General features: G+C 37.5%; 1 protein-coding gene and 2 pseudogenes across 1 annotated transcript; 1 reads left to right on the plus strand and 2 right to left on the minus strand.

Annotated features, from left to right (window-relative positions):
- Positions 1-943, plus strand: LOC113905963 (annotated as a pseudogene).
- Positions 944-8,024: 7,081 nt separating this feature from the next.
- Positions 8,025-8,970, minus strand: LOC113904856 (annotated as a pseudogene).
- A 12,175-nt stretch (positions 8,971-21,145) lies between these two features.
- On the minus strand, positions 21,146-22,096 carry LOC113904947 (olfactory receptor 52A1-like). The gene has a single exon (XM_027562010.1). It carries the CDS (start codon positions 22,094-22,096, stop codon positions 21,146-21,148), a length of 951 nt encoding a protein of 316 aa, XP_027417811.1.
- Between the last annotated feature and the right edge of the window lie 1,526 nt (positions 22,097-23,622).

A 23,622-nucleotide genomic window follows, 5' to 3' on the forward strand; every position in this document is an offset into this window, starting at 1 on the left:
ATGTCTTCTTGCAACAACTCCATCCCTCAGCCCTTGATATTTGTCCTGGCTGGAATTCCTGGCCTGGAATCTTCCCATGTCTGGTTCTCTGTGCCTTTTTTCTTGGTGTTTGTTGTTGCTGTCATTGGCAATGCCACCATTTTATGTATCATCAGGGTGGAGAAGAGACTTCACGAGCCCATGTTTCTCCTCTTGGCCATGCTGTCAGTTGTTGACCTGTCTCTTGTCAGTGTCACTGTGCCCCGCATGCTGGGCATCTTCTGGATGAATGCCAAGGAAATCAGCTTTAATGCCTGCCTCACACAGATGTTTTTCATCCCATCATTTTATGTCATGGAGTCTGGGGTCCTTCTGGCTATGGCTTTTGACAGATTTGTGGCTATCTGGCACCCTCTGAGATATACAACTGTCCTTAGTAACAGCCTGCTTGCGAAGATGGCACTGGCTGTCCTGGCAAGGGCAGTGGCAGTGCTGACCCCAGCACCCATCCTGGTGAAAAGACTGGAAAGCTTCCAAACTCACATCATTGCATACTCATACTGTGCCTACATGGCTGTGGTGCACATAGCCTGTGGAGACCTCTCTGACCACATTGTCTATGGCCTTATGGTTATTGTAGCATCTGGGATTTGATCTGTTTTTTATCATTCTGTCATATGGGCTGATCCTTCATGCTGTCTTTCGGATACCCTCTTGGGAGGCATAGGGCAAAGCTTTCAGCACATGTGGCTCTCATCTTTGTGTCATTGCTCTCTTTTATTCCCCTGTTATCTTTTCTGTCTTGGCCCAGGTTTTAGGCTATCGTATGGCTCCCCACCTACAGATTATCATTAACAATCTCTACTTCTTGGTGCCTCCCATGATCAACCCTTTGATTTATGGGGCTCGGACCAAGCAAATGCGGGAGTGGGTGCTACGAATCTTCCATTGTGAAGGAGATTGATGTTGGTACCTATAGAGCTGGAAATCATGTTACGTTGTAGGTAGAGATAATTCCTGTCAGAATTGGGCTTAGTAAGGCAAAGTATAAACCAAGGCAAGAGAAGGACTTGGTCAGTGTGGGAATGTAGAGGGGCATGTCCTTTCCAGCAAGATGTAGTTGTTATGAAACCTTCATGACAAGCAATCCTTCATAAATGCTTATGTGTAATAAAACAGGAGAACATTTTGTAATTAATTTTATTGTTTATCTACTTCCATCATAAAACATAAATTGGAAATTTTTTTTCAAATGAGGTAAAATGAATTTAGGCATGTATCTTAAGACCTATGGATAAAAACAATTATCCAAAGTTTTTGTTGATATAATGATTTTTCTTCCACATTTATGTTTCAGATATTTCACCAACAGAATTATATATCATTGAAAATAATCCTAATTGAAATAAATATGTATAAGTATCCATGACCATATCAATAAATACTTTTTTTGTCTGAAGGGTTTTAATAGAGAAGTGTAATCCTTAGAGAGTTACTCAGTGTCAGAACATAGAACCAATATACAGTAGATTGGACTTGATAGGTAAGATTTTACAAATGGAAAAAAAAAAAAAAAAAGACAGCCTTAGGTTTTTTTAGTAACCTCCATTTCCATACTGTTTTTCATAGTGTTCCACCAATTTATATTCCCACCAGCAGTGTATGAGGGTTATCTTTTCTTCATATCCTCACCAACACTTATTATCTCTTGCCTTTTTGATAATAGACATTCTGATTGGTATGAGGTAGTGTCTCTCATTATGGTTTTGACTCATATTCCCCATAGAATTAGTGATGCTGAACATCTTTTCATGTGCCTGTTGGCCATCTGCCATGTGGTCCAGCCATTATAGGTATTTATCAAAGAAATATGAAAATGCTAATTAAAAGCTGCATATGTATCCCATGTTCATCACAGCATTATTTACAATAACCAAGACATGGAAGCAGCCTAAGTGTCTATCAACAGATGAATGGATAAAGATATGGTGTGTATATATATACATATATATGCATACACATGTACACACATACCTAAAATCAAACACTTTTCAGTTAAAAAAAAAGAGGTGAAATCTTTTTATTTGTGACAACATGGATGGATCTTGAAGGTATGCTCAGCGAAATAAGGCAAAGAAAAAAAGAAAAATATCATATTGTTTCATTCATATGAGGAATATAGATGAATAAATGAGTAAATAAAATGAAAACAAAAAGAAACAGAAATACAGAGAACAGAGTAGTGGTTACCAGAAGGAAGAAGGGTGGGTGAAGGGTGAAATGGGCAAAGGTCAACTGTATGATGATGGGCAGAAAATAAGTATTAAGTGGTGAGCACATTGTAGTGTATACAGAACATGAAATATAATATTGTACATGCACATCTTATATAGTGTTATAAACCAATTTTTAAAGAACTCAAAGAAGCTATTTTTTTCTCTAACTTCACTTTTTTCCTTCCACCTATCCAACCTCACAAGTTTTCACAAACCGGAACACCCAGATCTATGTCTTAAACCCTAAGTTATAGCTGTGTCCCAGAAAACATTGCAACAATGTTGTGAACCACTCTTCTCTTCATATGCACCTTAAAAGTAAATCTTTCCAAAATAATTCCTTATCTCCTTGTCAGCTAGATTGTTCCTCTGTAGCCTTCACTTCTTTTGTTCTTTTGACCTGAGTTAAATACACAACCTTTGAATTACTTATTTCCTACCCTTTATCCAACCAATGACCAATATTTCTTTGCACATCTCCTTTGTCTTTTTTCTGTCTTATATTTTCATTACTTTCAATCTCTGTGCTACAAAATTCTAACTAACCTGCCTATATTCAATTTCTCTCATATTCAAAATTTTCATTGACTCTGCACCCACCTGGAGTCATCTTTTTCAAACAGATGTCTCATTTTGTCCAGGTAAAATCTTCAACAGCCTGTTGCTTAAGATAATGGCTTAACTCCATAGCATAGCATTCAAGTTCTACATGACTTGGTTTCAAACTCCATGCCAGGTGCTCTACTTTCACTAAATCACTGAACAGGCATCAGTCTAGCCAGACCTGACTCTTTATTTGTAAAGAAATAACACGTTACTGCTGTTTTAGCTCATTCTCTGGCTACTTAGAAAGCATTTTCCTTGATCTTAGTCAAAATTCTTCCCACCTCAAGAGACTTTCTTCAGTTTGTTTTCCTTAATGCTTATCTTCAAACAATATGTGCCAGTCTGCACTGCCAGTTTCTTTGGCGTTCAGTCATCTGCGATTTGTTCTATAGTTCAGTTTTAGTCTGCACTCTTTACCTTTATTTTTAATTAATTTATTTAATTGAAGGATAATTGCTTTATGATATTGTGATGGTTTTTGCCGTATGTCAACAGGAATCAGCCAAAGGTATACATATGTCCCTCCCATCCTGAACTCCCGTCCCTCCCCACCCTATCCCTCTTACATTGACATTTCTTTAAGGGCAATGGCATGCCCAGAAATTGAACTTTTCACCTCATGCAAACCAGTTCTAAACCCTTGTCTTAGCTTTTTAAAAAACATTATTAAACACCAATTCATAAGCCAAGGGACCTATACATGCAAATCATACCCATCTTCATACCTCTAATGTTTATAATATAGACACCCTCAAATCTGTTTAGAACAAATATCACACAGATGATATTTACTCACATAAGTATATACAAATAGACATGCTATTTCCTTCATATACAGCCTTGCAATCATCTTATTTGTCTATAAACTCTTTTTTTCTGGAATATGATAACATATATATATATTTGTATTCACCTATACACCTCACCTGAGATATGCATACATTCACAGGAACTTCTGTATACACATATATCTGATGTACACACCAATTACATCATCAGTAGATATGCAAAACCACTATTAACTGCCTATCAAAGCTTCGATGTTATGGTCCCAAACATTTTTAGCATTGTCTCCAATGATTATTTTCAGTGCTTCCCACATTAATCTCATACATGTAGTCTACTCTCAGTTTTTGAATTTTTTTTTTCCTATAGAGATTCCAAGGTAGTCAATACACCTTCACTTTATGTATACAGGAATTAATAGGAATTGATGAGAGAGCCAGGACACACCAACACATCTGTTCCTTTCCCAGACAACACACCTTATTCTGCACAACAGCAATTTTCTCCTCTCTCAGTTTAAGAAATTAGGTTCTCGTCTGGCCCATGCTCCACTGTGAAAAAACTTAATCCATTCCAGGTAGTATACCAGAAAAAAAAAGTGGATTGGGAACAGGTATGGAATGGTAAGTTATATAGAAGAAAGAAGCACTTTTCTCTAACTAAATACCCCTCAAACCATCCATTTACAAAAAATAATTATAACCATTGTTGGAATCTGCCAATAATAACATTCTGTAGAATGTGATATATTTCCACTCTATATATTATGACAGACAGTGTCTTTAGAATTAATAAAAGTAAATTAATTGCTGGCAATCATTTCTGATACTTTTGACTCAACCCAGCTAGTGGTAATACTTAAAGCTTCTGTGTTTTTCTTATATGGAGAGTTTAGTTCAGTTCAGTCCAGTCGCTTAATTGTGTCTGACTCTTTGCGACCCCATGAATCGTAGCATGCCAGGCCTCCTTGTCCATCACCAACTCCCGGAGTTTACCCAAACTCATGTCCATGGAGTCAGTGATGCTATCCAGCCATCTCATCTTCTGTAACCCCCTTCTCCTCCTTCCCCCAAACCCTCACAGCATCAGGATCTTTTCCAATGAGTCAACCCTTCGCATGAGGTGGTCAAAGTATTGGAGTTTCAGCTTTAGCATCAGTCCTTCCAATGAATATTCAGAACCGATTTCCTTTAGGATGGCCTGGTTGGATCTCCTTGCAGTCCAAGGGAATCTCAAGAGTCTTCTCCAACATCACAGTTCAAGAGCATCAATTCTTCGGCACTCAGCTTTCTTCACAGTCCAACTCTCATATCCATACATGACCACTGGAAAAACCAAAGCCTTGACTAGACAGACCTTTGTTGGCAAAGTTAATGTCTCTGCTTTTGAATATGCTATCTAGGTTGGTCATAACTTTCCTTCCAAGGAGTAAGCGTCTTTTAATTTCATGGCTGCAATCACCATCTGCAGTGATTTTGGAGCCCCAAAAAATAGTCTGACACTGTTTCTACTGTTTCCCCATCTATTTACCATGAAGCGATGGGAGCAGATGCCATGATCTACGTTTTCTGACTGTTGAGCTTTAAGCCAACTTCTTCACTCTCCTCTTTCACTTTCATTAAGAGGCTTTTGAGTTCCTCTTCACTTTCTGCCATAAGGGTGGTGTCATCTGCATATCTGAGGTTATTGATATTTCTCCCTGCAATCTTTGATTCCAGCTTGTGCTTCTTCCAGCCCAGCATTTCTCATGAAGTACTCTGCATAGAAATTAAATAAACAGGGCACAATATACAGCCTTGACATACTCCTTTTCCTATTTGGAACCAGTTGGAGATTGTTAAATAAATATCCCATGTTTCTGGTCCCCCATGGGAACAATTTGTAGGTGTGTTTCTTGCATTTTTCCAGTATTCCTAGCAGGAAAAAGCTCTGGTAATCTACAGCAGTAATCTCAGTCATGATTACTTTATTAGCTTCTTCTCTTCACTGTCTTACTTGCTTCCTCTCTCGCAAGATTTTTCATTTATCAATCCCCAGTTATACCACATACACTAAAATTCTAGCTTTGGTTTGCTTTGGGGAGAACTCTTGACAGGGCCATTCTAATGTCATACTTACCTGTTTATTGTTTGAGCCCATCATGAGGTAATAAAACTTTGATCTTTTATTCCTTCTCTAAGAAATAGTATAGGTCATTACTTTGATCAATATGAATAACCTCAGATATGCAGATGACACCACACTTATGGCAGAAAGTGAAGAAGAACTAAAGAACCTCTTGATGAAAGTGAAAGAAGAGAGTGAAAAACTTGGCTTGAAACTCAACATTCAGAAAACTAAGATCATGGCATCTGGTCCCATCATGTCAGGCAAATAGATGGGGAAACAGTGGAAACAATGACAGACTTTATCCTTTTGGGCTCCAAAATCACTGCAGATGGTGACTTCAGCCATGAAATTAAAGACGCTTGTTCCTTGGAAGAAAAGTTATGACCAACATAGACAACATATTAAAAAACAAAGAAATTACTTTGCCAACATAGGTCCATCTAGTCAAAGCTATGGTTTTTCCAGTAGTTGTGTATGGATAGGAGAGTTGGGCTATAAAGAAAGCTGAGCACCAAAGAATTGATGCTTTTGAACTGTGGTGTTGGAGAAGACTCTTGAGAGTCCTTGGACTGCAAAAAAATCCAACCAGTCCATCCTAAAGGAAATCAGTTATGAATATACATTGGAAGGATGATGCTGAAGCTGAAACTCCAATATTTTGGCCACTGATACAAAGAACTGAATCATTGGAAAAGATCCTGATGCTGGGAAAGATTGAAGGCAGGAGGAGAAGGGGATGATAGAGGATGAGATGGTCAGATGATATCACCGACTCAATGGACATGAGTTTGAGTAAACTCCAGGAGTCAGTGATGGACAGGGAGCCCTGGTGTGCTGCAGTCCATGGGGTTGCAAAGAGTCAGATATGACTGAACAACTGAACTGAACTTACCTTGGTCATCAAGGGGAAGGACACAAACAGCTGTGGTCGATGACAAACCTGAGCTAAGACTTACTGGTGTTCATGTGGTGGCATATATGCTCTCAAGCTGTAGACACTGGACAGGAAGGTCTGATGTGAAAATGAGACTAAGGGAGAGATGGCTTAAACATCAGAGTATTAGGTTTTCTTGTAATATTTTTTGAGCTGTATGGATAAAAAGAGTGGGGAAAAAAGAACCTGTTCCATGTGCATCATCAGAGAACTGGCTCAGATTAATGGACAGTATCTCAAAATTTGTCAGGGTCTCCTAATGACCTTTTGGAAAAAAATAAGTTCATAATGAGTTGCAACAATACAGACAGAAAATGAACTCCTTCTAAAGCCATGACAAGCAATGCTAGTCAATGGGAACTTTGAAAAGAGGAATTGTTCACCTACCCAATAATAAGGACTGTGTTTGGGCTGTTAAATGGTGTCAAGTATCATATTACTTGGATATTAATATATAACTTCATAATGCAGAATGATTTGTATAATTTTGATCACCCCTGAGGGGCTTCCCTAGTAGCTCAGCTGGTAAAGAATCCACCTGCATTGTGGGAGACCTGGGTTTGATCCCTGGGTTGGGAAGATCCCCTGGAGAAGGGAATGGCTACCCACTTCAGTTTTCTGGCCTGAAGAACTGGTGAAGGCGTATTTGATTCTGATTTTCATGAATCAAATGCTCAAGGAAGTTAGATTCACACATATCTGCACATACTCCTCCATAACTACCTAAGTTATAGTGTTTTAAAAACTAAGTTATGTTTAACACAATTTCATCATTTTAAATGAAACATTATTCAAATCTCACATTTGCCATGACTGTCTATATGAGATCCTCTCTGATTCCCTAAAAAAATCTAAAGTAGTTGCTTCTCACATGTGAACCGAAATCTTTTGTTCTTGTCTTAACATAGCTTAAGTAAAATTAAATTAGATTTATTCTTTTTAAATAATGGATATATCTGGGTCAATCTTGCACATCCAAAAGATTAAATGCCTATTGATATTACAGGAAGATACAAGGAATCTTATGTCTTGTTTCCTTGTAAACAATAAAAGAAAGGGAAAAAAGAGAAAAGAATAATGGAAGGAAGGCAAAAAGATAAAGGAAGAGAGGAAGGGAGAGATGAAGGGTTGATAAGAAGTTATGAGATACATATATATATATTTTTTTTTACCTAAGTTTATCTCATAGTCTGATTGTTCCTCTTTTGGGAATATGCATTCTTTAGTGGAGATCATTATGATGTAAAAATCTCATCAAAATAGACATGGTATAAGAAGTTTTCATCTTAAACCTAAAAATATATTTTTTCCTGTATAATATTATTTTTGGATTACTACCGGGAGTCATGCTTCATAATACAAATCTGAGCAACTTATTTGCGGATCTCCATGGTCTTCACACCATAGACAATGGGGTTAAGGGCAGGGGGAACAAGCAGATAGATGGTAGATAAGAATTTATGAATATAGGTGATACATGTCCAAAACGGTGGCTGAAGAAGGAAAAAAAAGCAAGGATGTAAAACTCTAGGAAGATGACAATATGGGAAGTGCAGGTATTGAATGCTTTGAGTCGTGCCTCCTTCTGAGGAAGATGAGAAACAGCTCGAAAAATAAGAATGTAGGAAATGAAGACAAAATCAGGTCAAAACCCAGAATTGCAAAGGCCACAAAAAGCCCATATGATCTGTTAATGTGCGCATCTTCCACAGCCAACTTGACCACAGCCATGTGCTCACAGTAGGAATGGGCAATAACCACCGATTGGAAAATTTGCAGTCGTTTTAGTAGAATGAGTAAAATCCCAACAAGCACTGTTGTCCAAATTGCCACCATCAGTACCATCTGGACTAGAAAGAGAGGTGTGAGGATGGATGCATGCCTCAAAGGATCACAGATGGCAATATAGTGGTCAAAGGCCATGGCTAACAGTATGCCAGATTCCAAGCCCTGCAAAGCGTGGATGAAGAAGAGTTGGGTGAGGCAAACATCAAAAGCCATGGAAGAGGAGCCAAACCAGAAGATAGCCAACATCTTGGGAGCAATGGCTACACAGAGTCCTAGATCGGTGGCTGCCAACACTGCCAAGAGGATGTGCATGGGTTGGTGAAAACTGCGTTCTGTTGCAATAATGATTATTAAAACAATGTTCCCCAGCAGGGCCACCAGGCACACACTAAAGAAGGGAAATCCAATCCAAAACTGTACATGCTGTAGTCCAGGGATCCCAATCAGGATCACTGTCTTCAGGTTCAGACATGACATGTTAATAGATCCCATAAGGCTCATGAATCCTTTCCTCACCACTGATCCTGATACCTCTTCACAGACAAATTATGGATGGGAAGGAAGAAGGGGATTCTCTTTGTCATTCCTTGTAGATCATGGAAAAAATGGATGGAAATATGGACACATGGCATTAAATATTTGGAAATCAGCTTAAATCAGCATGATAATAGAATTCTTGAATACATTTTCCAAATGCCAGTATGGATATTTATGGAAAAGGAAGATGAGTCCAGTGTTTCTCACCTAGAAATTGTAGAAGTCAAAATTATGATTCTAAGAGCATTCACCTTACTAGTTTTTTTTTTTTTTCTGTTTCTTTTTTTTATTTATTTTATTTTATTTTTAAACTTTACATAAGTGTATTAGATTTGCCAAAAACTAGTTTTTGAAGTGGTCTCAGATGGTGCCACAGATGACAACATTAATTCTTTTGTCTATATCCACTTCTAAACTCCAGACATCTTTCAGATTAGGTGAAATTCCTCTGTGACAATTGAAGTCGTAGACTAGCTCCTCAAACTCATAGCCCCGTCTATTTTGTTTGAAACTAGAGTCTCCAGAAAGTGGCAGTTTTTCCCAGGTTTCACATTTACTGTGGTTTAGGAAGTAAACTTGGAGAAGGCAATGGCAACCCACTCCAGTACTCTTGCCTGAAGAATCCCATGGACAAAGGGGCCTGGAAGGCTGCAGCCCATGGGGTCGCTGAGGGTCGGACAGGACTGAGCAACTTCACTTTCACTTTCATGCATTGGAGAAGGAAATGGCAACCCACTCCAGTGTTCTTGCCTGGAGAATCCCAGGGACGGGGGAGCCTGGTGGGCTGCCATCTCTGGGGTCGCACTGAGTCGGACACGACTGAAGCGACTTAGCAGCAGCAGCAGCAGGAAGTGAAATACCTACTCACAAACCTTGGAATTGACTCTCAGGTGAGACAGTGAGGAGGTTTGTTCTCTCCAGAAAAAAATGGTTGGCCCTTGGGCCCGTTCTTATCCAGTTTTGGAATTTATGGAAGTGGTGTCCTTTTATCAGTAGTGGAGGAAAACTTGAGTTACTGAAAAAATTCTGGCCCATTAGCTTCAAAATGGATGTGTAAGCAGACTGGGATAGAAGATGATGTAAATCCTTACAGATCTTAAAGAAAACAAAGTTGAGATGATAAATGAAAAGTCAGTTGAATAAAAGGCACCGTAAATTAGGATATGATGGTAACATATAAAAATTGACCTATTGGGTAACCCCTGTAGCTTAAATATTTTAGTTATGATCATCTGTTTCAGATGTAAAAGGACAGAGTTGCCTGTGGGCCACTCTACTGTTTATAATGGATCTCAGCCTAACCTAGATGTTTTCTGTCATTTTAGTATTTTCTGTTGGCAATGAAAATCATTTCTGATAGTTTTGATCAAATTACCTTGCTTCACACCCAACCCAAACTTCTGGTATTTTTATAATTTCCCTCTTCTCTTTCTTTAGAAATCTACTCAAAAAACTTAAGGCGACTTTATATACCCTTTTTTCTTTTTCATTAATTATTATACAAACTTAAAATCATCCATAAGTTTTATTCTGTGTATGATTTTTGTCATAGGCAAATACACTGAATAGAGAATACCACTCTGAATGGGATTTTATATATTTTTATTTGATAGGAAACTAGAGGTATTACTGCTGTAATATACAAATATATTTATTTATACTTTGTAAGTATAAAAATGTAACATGTGGTTTTCTATATATTATATACATACAATTTATGCTTGATGTTTATGCATATTATGCTTGGACATCTTAAAAAAAACCTTTCCGGTTGGGGAGAGGCTGTCTCTGTCTGTCTGGGTGATAGCAAAATGCCTAGCCAGGAGCAAATCTTTGGTCTGCAAATTAACTAATCCATGCTTCCTTTCTCTGGCCCACAAACTCCAGGAGGCAGTATTTTTCTGCGTTGAACATCCAGGGGCAACAGAGATCATCTCTATATTCAGAATCCAGAAAAATTTTTCAAAGCAGTGAATCCTAACCTGTTCACCCTTCCCTGTCATGACTTCCCCATGGAAATCCCAATTAAAGCCTTGTTCTAAGCACCCAAGTTCTTCCCTGCCCCCCACTTCCTCCTCCTGTCTTTTGCCTCCCACTTACCCTGATTACTCTCCATTTGGCTCTGCAAGACCTGCTATGCCTCTTGTCTCTATTAGGACCTATTAGTATAATAACTATTGCTTTCCTGAGCCTGTCTCTTTTCTCTTGTGGCCACACCTGGTTGATTATCTCATAAAAATATAAAATATAATATGTAAAACATGGTATAGAAATTCAGAAATATGACATAGTATCTAAAATGCTGATTCTAACATTTACCTCAAGAGGAATCTTATCTAGTTCTTTAAAATAACTCAACTATAAACAGAAATAATGTGCATGAGTGCTAAGCACTTCAGTCGTGTCCAACTGTTTGTAACCCATGGACTGTAGCCGCCAAGCTCCTCTGTCCATGGGATTCTCAAGGCAAGAATACTGGAGTGGGTTGCCATGCCTTCCTCCAGGGGATCTTCCTGATCTAGGGACTGAACATGCATCTCTTAGGTCTCCTGCATTGGCAGGTGGGTTCTTTACCATTACTGCCTTGGGAAGCCCAAATAGAAATAATAATATTGCTTAATTCATTGAATTAGTGGGAAGGCTAAATGAATTTATATATATAAAAAATTCAACACCAAAGGGGGAGAAAATAAACACTCAGTCTCTGGTAGTTCATGCTGTCAGAACCTGTAGAGAACTTCTGTGTGACAGAGACAATTTACTGATTCTTGAGGAAGTGTAAAATTAAAATACACAAATAAGGAAAAATTATAAATAAAGAATTGACTAAAATTTCGTGAGACTATAAATTTTCTGGAGCTGAATAACCTTCCTCAAGTCAGTCCATAAGATTGGACATTTATGTAAGCAAGTAAAATGATCATGGTTACAATAGAAAAATTACTTCCCATTGATGTATAGAACTAGGTGGAGTTAATAAATTTCACTTATTTAAATTGATGTTTCCACTTCATTGGAGAAATAATCGTATCCTCCTTTAAATTATTCCAAGTAGATGGAAAACACAATTAGGAAAACCAGTTTTCTAAAAAAGTTTATATTAAAAATGCTTCTAGGACAGCAAAGGCATGCATTCTATGCAATTTTCTCTCTATGATAATCAAAGCAGACAATGTTCATTCCTAATCTCTAAATGAAAGAGAAAGAAAAAGGAATAGGAAGATACCTTCAATGAAAGTAGTATAAAGTCTAAGAAACAAGAGTCAAAAATATGAGACTTCAATGCACTCAGATAAAGAGAAGACTGTATTTCAGGGGATAGGATATGAGCTGTGGTTACAATGAGAAGACCAGACATCAAAGCTATTAAAGGTAACAGGATGCCTCTATCTTTCACCGTCTCTTCACATCTTATAAACTTTCGTGCTTAAATTGAAAATATACATGCATGCACACACACACACACACAGACAACTTTCCAAACCATAAACTGTATCTTCTTATTTTAATAGAACAAGCTGTGTTAGAGTGCTTGTAGGTAAACATTGGTTGAGGAGTGGGAAACCTTATTTTGATGTTGTCCTGACACTAAGTAACTGGGACGTGACAGTTCTGAGTTTTCCTCACATGTAGTTAAGAGGCTGATACTAGATTACTGTTTCATCTCTTATGTCTCTAAATGACATGAATCTCTTTCATTTCTCCTATCAATGATTAAAAAACAAATGAACAAAAAAACTTGGATCAGAGTGGGGGAAAAGTGGCACGCCAAAAGAAAGTTTGTTACTGAGAGATATAGTATTAAGATCACCTGATTCTCTCTTTTCCACTTCCTTTTAAAATTTTCTAAAGTTGAAAACAATGAACAATACATAGATTCCAATTCATGGAGAAGAAACTCACCAGGAAAAACAGATAGCTGGCTAGTATGTAAATCAGTGGAACAGCTCTTTTCTGACAGGCTTTGAACTTGGAAATGTATTAATAGCTATCCACTCACCCAATGAGAATTGTGGCCAACGGAGAATCACCTGAGAATTTCTGTGTGCCCATCTGAGTGCCCAGAGTTTCTGGAGAGTAGCTAAACTTCAATAACAGCTTCAGTAATGGTAGTGGAGTTCAATCTAGGCGATGTTCTAGGGGCTACAAGGGTAACGTCAATGCAACAGCACACACAATATGTTAATATCCATGCACCCACACCACAGCATCTTTGGCTACAACTGTTGCACAACTATACCAATTATTAGAATATAACCAGAGTTCTTTGCTGTCACCTAATAAGAACTATTGGGAATACAGATTCACAAAACTTCCAAAATGAGAGACCCTAATGTGGAGATTTAAAAGTTCCAGGTGCAAGATATGCATCACACTTTACTATTTTATGACTGAAATATGACTGTGTTATAAGACTTGATAAAACCCTGATTTTAATAATGGTATCAGTACATGTTACTTATTCTAAAAGTGATAAAAATGATATTGTTCTATGATTTGATGTATTAAATTCTTTTTTAATACTCCTAGGGAACTTGCTTGTGATACTTGATATTAAAATCTGCCAAGGACTTAGATGAATTATTTGGGCAAAGCAACAGCCTGATTGTTCAGGTTATAAAGAGGATATCAGTGGCCTTCTAAATGATACAAATGTTTTTCATCAAATACATGATCTGTTATTATTTATAAGATTATGACCAAAGGACACAAGATATAAGAAGGCATTTTCCTTAGGTTAACTTTATAAATCTAAACTTTTAGAGAATTCTATAGATGGACCCACAGCTGCATTGAAAGAAAGAAAAAAAGGAACGAGAGAGAAAAAAAGGAAGGTATGGAGGAAGGAAGGAGAAAAGACAAAAGGGGAAAAACACAATCCTGATTGGTAAATTACACTGGGAGTAGACCTTCTCTGGAGAAATTTTAGTTATGTGATAAACAGGACCTTGGGCTTTTCTTGTTCAGTATCTGTAGTAACTCAATTCCTCCTTCCTTTCCCTGAAAGCTATTCTCATGTGATCTGCAAAAATATATTGGATATTGTGGATTATAGAGTGTCAAAACTACAGTGAATCTGTATTTACCATACTATTCTTTCTCCTTGTAGAGCATTTACTTTAGAAAATTGTTAACCGTTAAATTATTTTCCTTCTCTTTTGAGATCTAAGTTATTTAAAAGTCTCTGAGAGTTTGACAGCATAGAAATGTCTTTCTCAAGGACCTGGTAACCATCCCCTTTGAAATATATTCCTCAAGGAAGGAAGTGCATCTCACACCTAGTCTCTATGGGGAGGTAGGAACCTAACCTTGGTATGTCTGTGCTCTAAACTGTAAAACAGCCTCTAGTCATGGAGACAGCAGAAGATTTACATTTTGTGATCGATACCCAATTAATAAATGCAGTTCCCTTGCAGTACCCCAACCCCAAATTTTCAAATTCTCTCACCTTGGATTTCAAGGCTATTGAGTATTCACTTTTGGGCTGTACTTCCTCTCCCTATTGCTGGCAATAGTATCAGAACAAAATGAACTTCTGTTTGTCTATTCCATCTTCTGGGATTTTTAAAAACATATTAAAGAGAATTTTAGGGGATCATCTATGTAGGTAAGGACACTTTGAGCACTACACTCACTGAAAACATGACCCTGCTTGTATTCTCTGTTTATAGTTGCACATGCCCACCACTTTATTCATGCCATGCAGCCTGTGCTGCAATTAAGAATTGTCTTAATTCAGCTCTAAATTCACTTTTCCTTGTTTGTGAAGATGTGCCATGGCTTCCTCATCCCACCCCCACCCTCACCCCTCCCCCGCCCCCGCCTTTTTTTTCCTTTTTACCAGCTGGTACAATGATAAACTTTGTCAGTTGAGGGCACTAGTGAGGCACTGTGGGAAAAGAGAGTTTTGCTTCTAGATTCAGAGTCAGATATGACTGAGTGACTAACACACACACAAATTCAAATATCCTGGCAGATGGAGATTTAGTTCTTAACTCTAATCCTTTGAGGTTCCCTGCTGCTTCAGACGGTAAAGAACTTGACTGCAAAGCAGGAGACCCAGGTTTGATCCCTGGGTAGCAAAGACCCCCTGGAGAAGGGAATGATAACCCACTCTAGTATTCTTGCCTGGAGAATTCCATGGACACAGGAGCCTGGCGGGCTACAGTCCATATGATTACAAAGAGTTGGACATGACTGAGTGACTAACAACATCTTATGTACTCATTTCAAAGACATAGTTTGGTTGCCATCTCTAGTCTCCAACAGGCTCCTGCAACTCTTGCCAACTGTTCCAGGGCCCGGGTTCTACAGTGCACGAAGTAAGCAGCACCTAACAGCCGGCAGCTTCCTCAGGAACCCATGAGCAGCTTTTCCTGGCACCCTCTAGAAGATGGATATCTGGCAGGTTCCACTGGATCAGCATCACAGGAACATTCAGTGATCCAAGTCTGTGCCTTCTCTAATGAGATCTGAATTTCAGATCAGAAAAGGGAGGCTCCCCTCTTAGGTACTCTATCTCAGTCCTTCCTAGGGGTAGTGGCAGTCTTACATCTGCTATTTCTACATCCTTTAGAATTCTCTTCTTTTCTTACTAGCCTGTCCCTGATTAGTTCAATCCCCAGTTAAAGTGAATAATTATTTAAATTAAACTTTCTCTGTCAAACACTGTGTGGTTTTTTGCTTACGATCAGGCTCAGAAAGATACATAGACAAAGCTGCACTGTGAGGAGATAGAATTTGATATGTGTGTGCATCTTTTATGGCTAATTTGGAATATTTACAAAATGGTGTTAAATTATATTAGTAGTTGAATTCAAGTCACTGCCACTTGATATTTGCAATGAATTAAATCCTTCAAATTTGCAAATTTGTCCTGTTTAAGTATCACCTCACTCTGTATTTATTCAAGTGACTGTGGTTAGAATAGCATGATATTCTCTTTCCAAATAGATTTCTAGAGTATTTAAGTTTTTATAATGAAATGGTCAGTATAGTTTTTTGCTTACTGTCTGTTTGTTAACTCATATTTATTACGTTATTGCATTGCTTGATCAAAAATTGAAAAATACAAAAAAAACCATGAATCACTTTTAGAATTAGGCTGCTTTTCAGGATATAAATACACATTTGCCTGGAAACTCATGGATAATTTTCATCATCAGTTCAGTTCAGTCACTCAGTAGTGTCTGACCCTGCACTGCAGCATGCTAGGCTTCCCTGGCTCAAACTCATATCCATCGAGCTGGTGATGCCATCCAACCATCTCATCCTCTGTCATCCCCTTCTCCTCCTCCATTCAATCTTTCCCAGCATAAGGGTCTTTTCCAATGAATCAGTTCTTTGAATCAGGTGGCCAAATTATTGGAGTTTCAGCTTTAGCATCAGTCCTTACAATGAATATTCAGGACTGATTTCCATTAGCATTGACTGGTTTGATCTCCTTGCAGTCCAGGGGACTCTCAATAATCTTCTCCAACACCACAGTTCAAAAGCATCAATTCTTTGGCTCTCAGCTTTCTTTATAGTTCAACTCTCACATCCATACATGATTCCTAGAAAAACCATTGCTTTGACTAGATGGACTTTTGTCGGCAAAGTAATCTCTCTGCTTTTTAATATGCTGTCTAGTTGGTCATAGCTCTTCTTTTTTTAAATTTTTTTTCTTTTTTTAATATAAATTTATTTATTTTAATTGGATGCTAATTACTTTACAATATTGTATTGGTTTTGCCATACATCAACATGAATCCGCCACGGCGTCTTTTAATTTCATGGCTGCAGTCACCATCTTCAGTGCTTTTGGAGCCAAAAAAGATAAAGTCTGTCACTGTTTCCACTGTTTCCCCATCTATTCGCCATGAAGTGATGGGACCAGATGCCATGATCTTAGTTTTCTGAATGTTGAGTTTTAAGAATACTTTTAAGCAAAAAGTGTGATTTTTGTCATATATAGCACAAAGAATTGCAACATTGAAAAGATTTATAAAACCCAATAGTAGCTTCCTTAAGCTGATTTGGGATAGATAGTTATACTGAAGGATTTGATTATTATTAAAATGGATATAAGGATATGCATTTGGTATTTCTTCATTAATGGTTTGCTATGTAACTGAATAATCTTTTATAAACATCAGTTAAAGACAAGGACTAAGAATTACGTCATGGAAAATGATGGAGTAAGAAACTCAGAGAATCAAGCTACTCTACTCAAACAACTATGAACTTTCAAAAACTGACAGAATAAACATTTTTTAGAATGTCAAGATCTAATCAAAATATGACAACCACCAGGGACCTGCTTAATGAGGAGGGGAGAAAAGCAGCTGAATTGTGGAAGAAAGTTTTATGGCATTTTTGGTCATTCACTTACCATCTTCCGTTTCACAATTCAGCAGTAGCTGTGGGAATGGGGGCCCAAATTTCTGGTGCACCTTGCAAGTGCCAGGAGATAATATAATACTTCTAAAAACACTGTAAGTGTGCATGTTGACCTATCTGTTGGTTCACTGAAAAACCAGCACAGAGCATCACTTTTTTCCCCAGCCACTTAGACTAGAGTAGCTTTGTGGGAGGAAGGGGGGCTTGTCAAAAAGATTTAAAGACAAACACTGCCTTATGTCCACCTAGAGTAAAGGACAGGAGTTAAGACAAACAGCAGACAGTTCCAACACCCCAGAAGGATATGAAGGAAAATGTTTCTTGGGGTTATATTGGCAGGCTCACAAGGACCACTGTATATATCATGGAATGTGGTAGGTAACACGTGTTCAGGACTGGGTACTCACTCTGTGTGGCTGGATTTAGACTATCAAAGCTGAATATAACAAGAATAAAATTTCAGACCAATATCCTTAATTAATATAGATGCAAAATTTCTCAGCAAAATACTAGCTAACTGAATCCAGTAGCATAATAAAAGATACACCATGACCAAGTTGGGATATATTTCAGGAATGCAAGTGTGGCTCAACAACAACAAAAATCAGTATGAAACACCACATTAATGGAACAAAAGAAGCAAGCAAACAAACAGAGAAAAACTACACAAAAAACAAAAACACATGGGCATCTTAGCTTGTGCAGAAAAACATTTAACAAAGTCTAACACCCTCTCATGATAAAAGTGCTCAGAAAGCTAGAAGTAGAGGGAAAATTCTATGGCTAACTTTATGCACAATGATAAAACACTGAAAAATTTTCCCCTAAGATAAGGATACATGAAAAGGCATTCACCATCACTAATCACTAGTGAAATGCAAATCAAAACCACAATTATCATTATCTCACATCTGTTAGAAGAGCTATTATCAGAAAGTCTAAAGATTACAAGTGTTGGTGAGGATGTGGAGAAAAGGGAACCCGTGTGCACTGTTTGTGAGAATGTAAGTTGGTATTGCCATTATGAAAAAAAATATGGTGGTATTTTTAAAAAAATTAAAAATAGAGCTACCATATAATTCAGCAGTCCTTCTTCTGGGTACATATTCCAAGGAAATAATATCTGTATCTCATGGCGCTATCTGTACTCCCATGTTTATTGTGTCATTATTCATAGTAACCAGGATATGGAAGTAACCTAAGTGTCTATTGAAAGATAAATGTGTATATAAAAATATGATACATAACTATGTATTATGCCTTAAAAAAAGAAGGAAATCCTGCCATTTGTTACAACATAAATGTAGCTGGAGTACTTTACTCTAAGTGAAATAAGCCAGATACAGAAAGACAAATATGATCTCATTTATATATTGAATGTTTTAAAAAAATCAAACCCATAGACTCATAGTAACAGAGAAAAGAATGATGGTCACCAGAGGCTGTACCAAAGTGGGAAAAGAGAGCTTTTGATCAAAGGGTATAAACTTGCAGTTGTAAGACGAATACATTTGAGAAACCTAATGCACAACATGGTGAACTATAGTCAATAATAATGTGTTGTACACTTGATTGTTAATAAAGTAGCTCTTCAGTGTTCTCCCCTCACACACACAAAGTAACTGTATGAGAAGATGGATATGTTACTTTTCTTGTGGTAATATTTTCAGTGTGTGTGTGTATGTGTATGATTTTTAAATTGCATGTGTTTGTATATTTAACATCTATTCTATATATACAATTTTTTCAAAAATAATTAAGAAAAATTATAAACATTCAGTTGTTTTACAGATATAAAATTGCATATCTTTACAGATACTCAGGTTTTGTATGTTTTGCTTTACAATTTTTGTAATTTATATCTTTCAAGAATTGGGCTTATTTTGTCTACATAGTCAAATTCATTGGTAGTAATTTATTTTCAATATTTCATTATTAATATTTTAATGTACATAGCATGTAGAAATAAGACTTTGTTCTTTCCTTGTGTTGGTGATTTATATTCTCTCTCTCTGGCTTTTTTCCTGTAATTTGCTTCATGTTTTATTAATTCATTTTCTATCATAATAATTTCCATCTTTCAACTTATTTATGTTTAATTTTTTCTTGTTTTTCTCACTTTTCAATAATTATATAATGCACATTCATTTCAGAATATACAAAATAGACCTTAAACTGGGCCATAATTCAAGTCTTAACACATTTCAAATGTTTAATATTGTGAAAAGCATATTCTCTGAATACAATATAGCTAAATTAAGACTTAAGCATATTATTCAAGGTTTTAAATATTTGGAAATCATGCAGCTCATATCTTCACATGCTAACAAGATTATGCTCAGAATTCTTCAAGCTAAATTTTAGCAGTGAACCAAGAACTTCTGGATGTAAAAACTGGACTTATAAAAGGCATAGGAACCAGATATCAAATTGCCAGCATCCATCGTTTCATACAAAAATCAAGGCAATTCAGAAAAAAAAAAAGAAAAGAGAGAAAAATCTACTTCTGCTTCATTGACTACATTAAATACTTGGTGTGGATGACAACAAACTGAAAAATTCTTAAAGACATGGGAATACCAGACCACCTTACCTGTCTCCCAAGAAACCTGTATGCAGGACAAGAGGCAACAGTTAGAACCTTGTATGGAACAACAGGATGGTTCAAAATTGGGAAAGGAGTATGTCAAGGCTGTATATTGTCACTGTATATTATATATTGTACATCATGAGAAATGCCAGGCTGGATGACTCACAAAACAAAATCAAGATTGCCAGGAGAACTATCAGTAACCTCAGATATGCAGATGATGCCACTTAAATGGCAGAAAGAGAAGAGGAACTAAAGAGCCTCTTGAAGGTGAAAGAGGAGAGTGAAAAAATTGGCTTAAAACTCAACATGCCAAAAACTAAAATCATGGTATCCAGTCCCATCACTTCATGGCAAATTGTTGGAGAAAAAGTGGAAACGGTGGAAGATTTTATTGTTTTGGACTCCAAAATCACTATGAATGGTCACAAAATTAAAAGATGCTTGCTCCTTGGAAGAAAAGCTATAACAAAACTAGACAGCTATCAAAAAGTTGAGATATCACTTTGTGACAAAGTTCCAAATAGTCTAACCTATTGTTTTTCTAGTATTCATGTACAAATGTGAGAGTTGGACCATAAGGAAGGCTGAGAACTAAAGAATTGATGCTTTCCAGCTGTGGTGCTGGAGAAGACTCTTGAGAGTCCCTTGAACAGCAGGGAGATCAAACCAGTCAATCCTAAAGGAAATCAGCTCTGAATATTCACTGGAGGACTGGTGCCAAAGTTGAAGCTCCAGTACTTTGGCCACCTGGTTTGAAGAGCTGACTCATTGGAAAAGACCATGATGCTGGGAAAGATTGAAGGCAGGAGAAGAAGGGGATGACAGAGGATGAAATGGTTGGATGGTATTCCAGTACCAAAAGTTCGAAAACTAAAATCAAAGAATGATCTCTTATGAAGAACTAAATTAACTACAAATTAAAAATAAGGAAAGGAAAAGGAAAGATTATATTAGAAGAGAAATATATTAGAGATAGAGAGATAATATCAGTGTTAACCTGAACACTTTGTATGTCAACTTAGCTGTCTTGGAAATAAATGCTTTGAAGTTAGAGCATGATGATATAAAACCCCAACAGTTAACAAGAAGAGTCTGAACTCTTTCCCTTTGTAGGAAATAAAAATATTCTCTACATGTCCAGAGGCATTTGATAGATCACTGCTGGGATCCATGATTCAGAAGCAAAACCTGTGCCACATGCTTACAAATTACCTTATTTTTTACCCCATAGACAATAGGGTTCAGTGCAGGTGGTACAAGAAGGTAGATGGTAGACAGAAGAATATGAGTAGAAGGGACAACGTGTCCAAAACGATGGCTGAAGAAGAAGAAGAAGGCAAGAATATAAAACTCAAGGAAAACAAAAATGTGAGCTGTGCATGTGTTGAATGCTTTGAGCCGTGCCTCCTTTTGGTGTAGACGTAAAACAGCCTGGAAAATAAGGGTATAGGAAATGAGGATGAAAATCATATCAAATCCCAGAATTGTAAAACCTACGAAAAGACCACATGTATTATTGACACGGATGTCTTCTGCAGCCAGCTTAACTACAGCCATGTGCTCACAGTAGGAGTGGGCAATTACAGTGGAATGGAAACGGTGCAGTCTTTTGATTAGAATGGGTAAGAGACCCACCAACACTGTAGCTCGAATTGCCACTATCACCACCATGCGACCCAGAACTGAAGGTGTGAGAATGGATGTGTGCCTCAGAGGATCACAGATGGCAATATAGCGGTCCAGTGCCATGGCCAACAGAATACCAGACTCCATGCACTGCAAGGCATGAATGAAGAACAGCTGGGCTAAGCAAGTGTCAAAGGCCATGGAGTAAGACCTGAACCAGAAGATAGCCAACATCTTGGGAGCAATGGCTGCACAGAGTCCTATGTCAGTGGCCGCCAACACTGCCAGGAAGATGTACATGGGCTGGTGTAGGCTGCGTTCCATAGGGATTATGATCAGTAAAATGATGTTTCCCAAAAGAGCCACCAGGCACACAGCAAAAAAAGGAAACCCAATCCAAAACTGCATATGCTGTAGTCCAGGAATTCCAATCAAGATTACAGTTCTGGGGTTCAAATATGACATGTTAATGGATGCCATAGAGGTTGGTATTCTGTCTTCTCACCACTGATTATGATAAGTGCAGAAGAAAACTTGGATAGGAAGTCAGAATTGTTCAGGCTTCACTTTCATTCAATGTTTATCATTCAACCATACCGAGCATTCGTTCAGTGCTTTGGATAGCAGTTTGGACAGAATTTTTTGAGGTTCTATAATACATACACATGACAGAAGCAAGCAATCATACAGCAGCTTTATCAGAACTGGAAAATGCAAGGTTCAGTATTCTTGATATAGCTCTTAGCTCTTGTGGAAATGAAAATTATGAAATGGAGATCACCAATCTTTGGCATCTTCCTTGAGTGCTCATCTTGTTTGCCTGAAAAGTCAGCATTCAGAGTTCCTTCTTTATCTTCTTCCAAATGCCATCCTATTTTCACAGCAGTTGGTTATTCTTCTGGGTGGCTTGGAGTCCCAGAATAAATCTTGTTTCTGTTGTCCTGTGAGTGTTAGTACTTAATCCTATGGGAACCTTCAGTATTAGCCACCCTGCTTCTGGTCCCAGTGAGTGAGGTGTTTATTCCTAGAGTTGGTTCTCAAATGGAATTTGTCAGAATAGATTTAACCTTCCTTAAATTATCTCATTCAATAAATATCAAGCAAACTACTGTTTTTGGGGACACTAAATGTGACCTGGTAGGCAAATTTGAAGACAATGGTCTTCTCTCAGACACAGACAGGTGAAGTTGGTTCTCTAAGTAAATTAAGGCTCATTTATGTTTAGGGTTGATCTGTTGAGCAGAATAAGGAAGAATAGAAGTGTGGAATAGGCTGTTTTTTGTTGTTATATTACATAATATTATTTTTTATTGTACATTATATATACATGCAGGATCTGGCTAGTTTAGACACACTCTGAAGTTAGATTAGCAAAATAATGGTTTGTTCCTAAGGTTCAGGATCAGTGGATCCCTAGATTTCTTGAGCTCTAAAATCACATATCCTACTTTACATATTAGACTTCCTGGAGTGCTACAGTCCATGGAGTTGCAAAGAGTTGGACAGGACTGAGTTACTGAACAACAACAATATATTAATGACTATAAGGGACAAAAATAGTAGGAGATCCTTGATTATGATTCTTTATAGAGCTGGCTGCTGCTAAATATAACAATATTCTCTATCTTATGAGACCATTGTTTAGAACTTGTATCTCATGACTGATACTTGAAGGAGAGGAAAGGGGATTTGATTTACCTACTGGTTCCCATTTGCAATTTGTAGAAGGATCACCGCCAATTATACTTTCTGATTAATGGTGTTGATAGTTATTACCCTGGGAATGCGGTTTGAAGGATGGCATAATTTGAAGCTCTACAAGGTTGTGCTTGAATGAATTTATCCAGTCTACCAGGGATTGATCATGTCAGATCAGTTGGAACAAGGGACATATGAGGGACAGTGGTTCTGGAGGATGCTAAAGAAGCACAAAATATAGTTTTATTTTCTAGGTTTTAAAAAATTCTGAACTTGTAATATATTTGTGGGTTATTTTCGTCTCCAAA

The sequence above is a fragment of the Bos indicus x Bos taurus genome, chromosome 15 (genome assembly GCF_003369695.1).
Source record: "Bos indicus x Bos taurus breed Angus x Brahman F1 hybrid chromosome 15, Bos_hybrid_MaternalHap_v2.0, whole genome shotgun sequence".
Taxonomy (NCBI): domain Eukaryota; kingdom Metazoa; phylum Chordata; class Mammalia; order Artiodactyla; family Bovidae; genus Bos; species Bos indicus x Bos taurus.

Coding starts and splice junctions, on each gene's coding strand:
- LOC113904947 (XM_027562010.1), bottom strand. CDS start 22,096: ATGGCATCCATTAACATGTCATATTTGAACCCCAGAACTGTAATCTTG.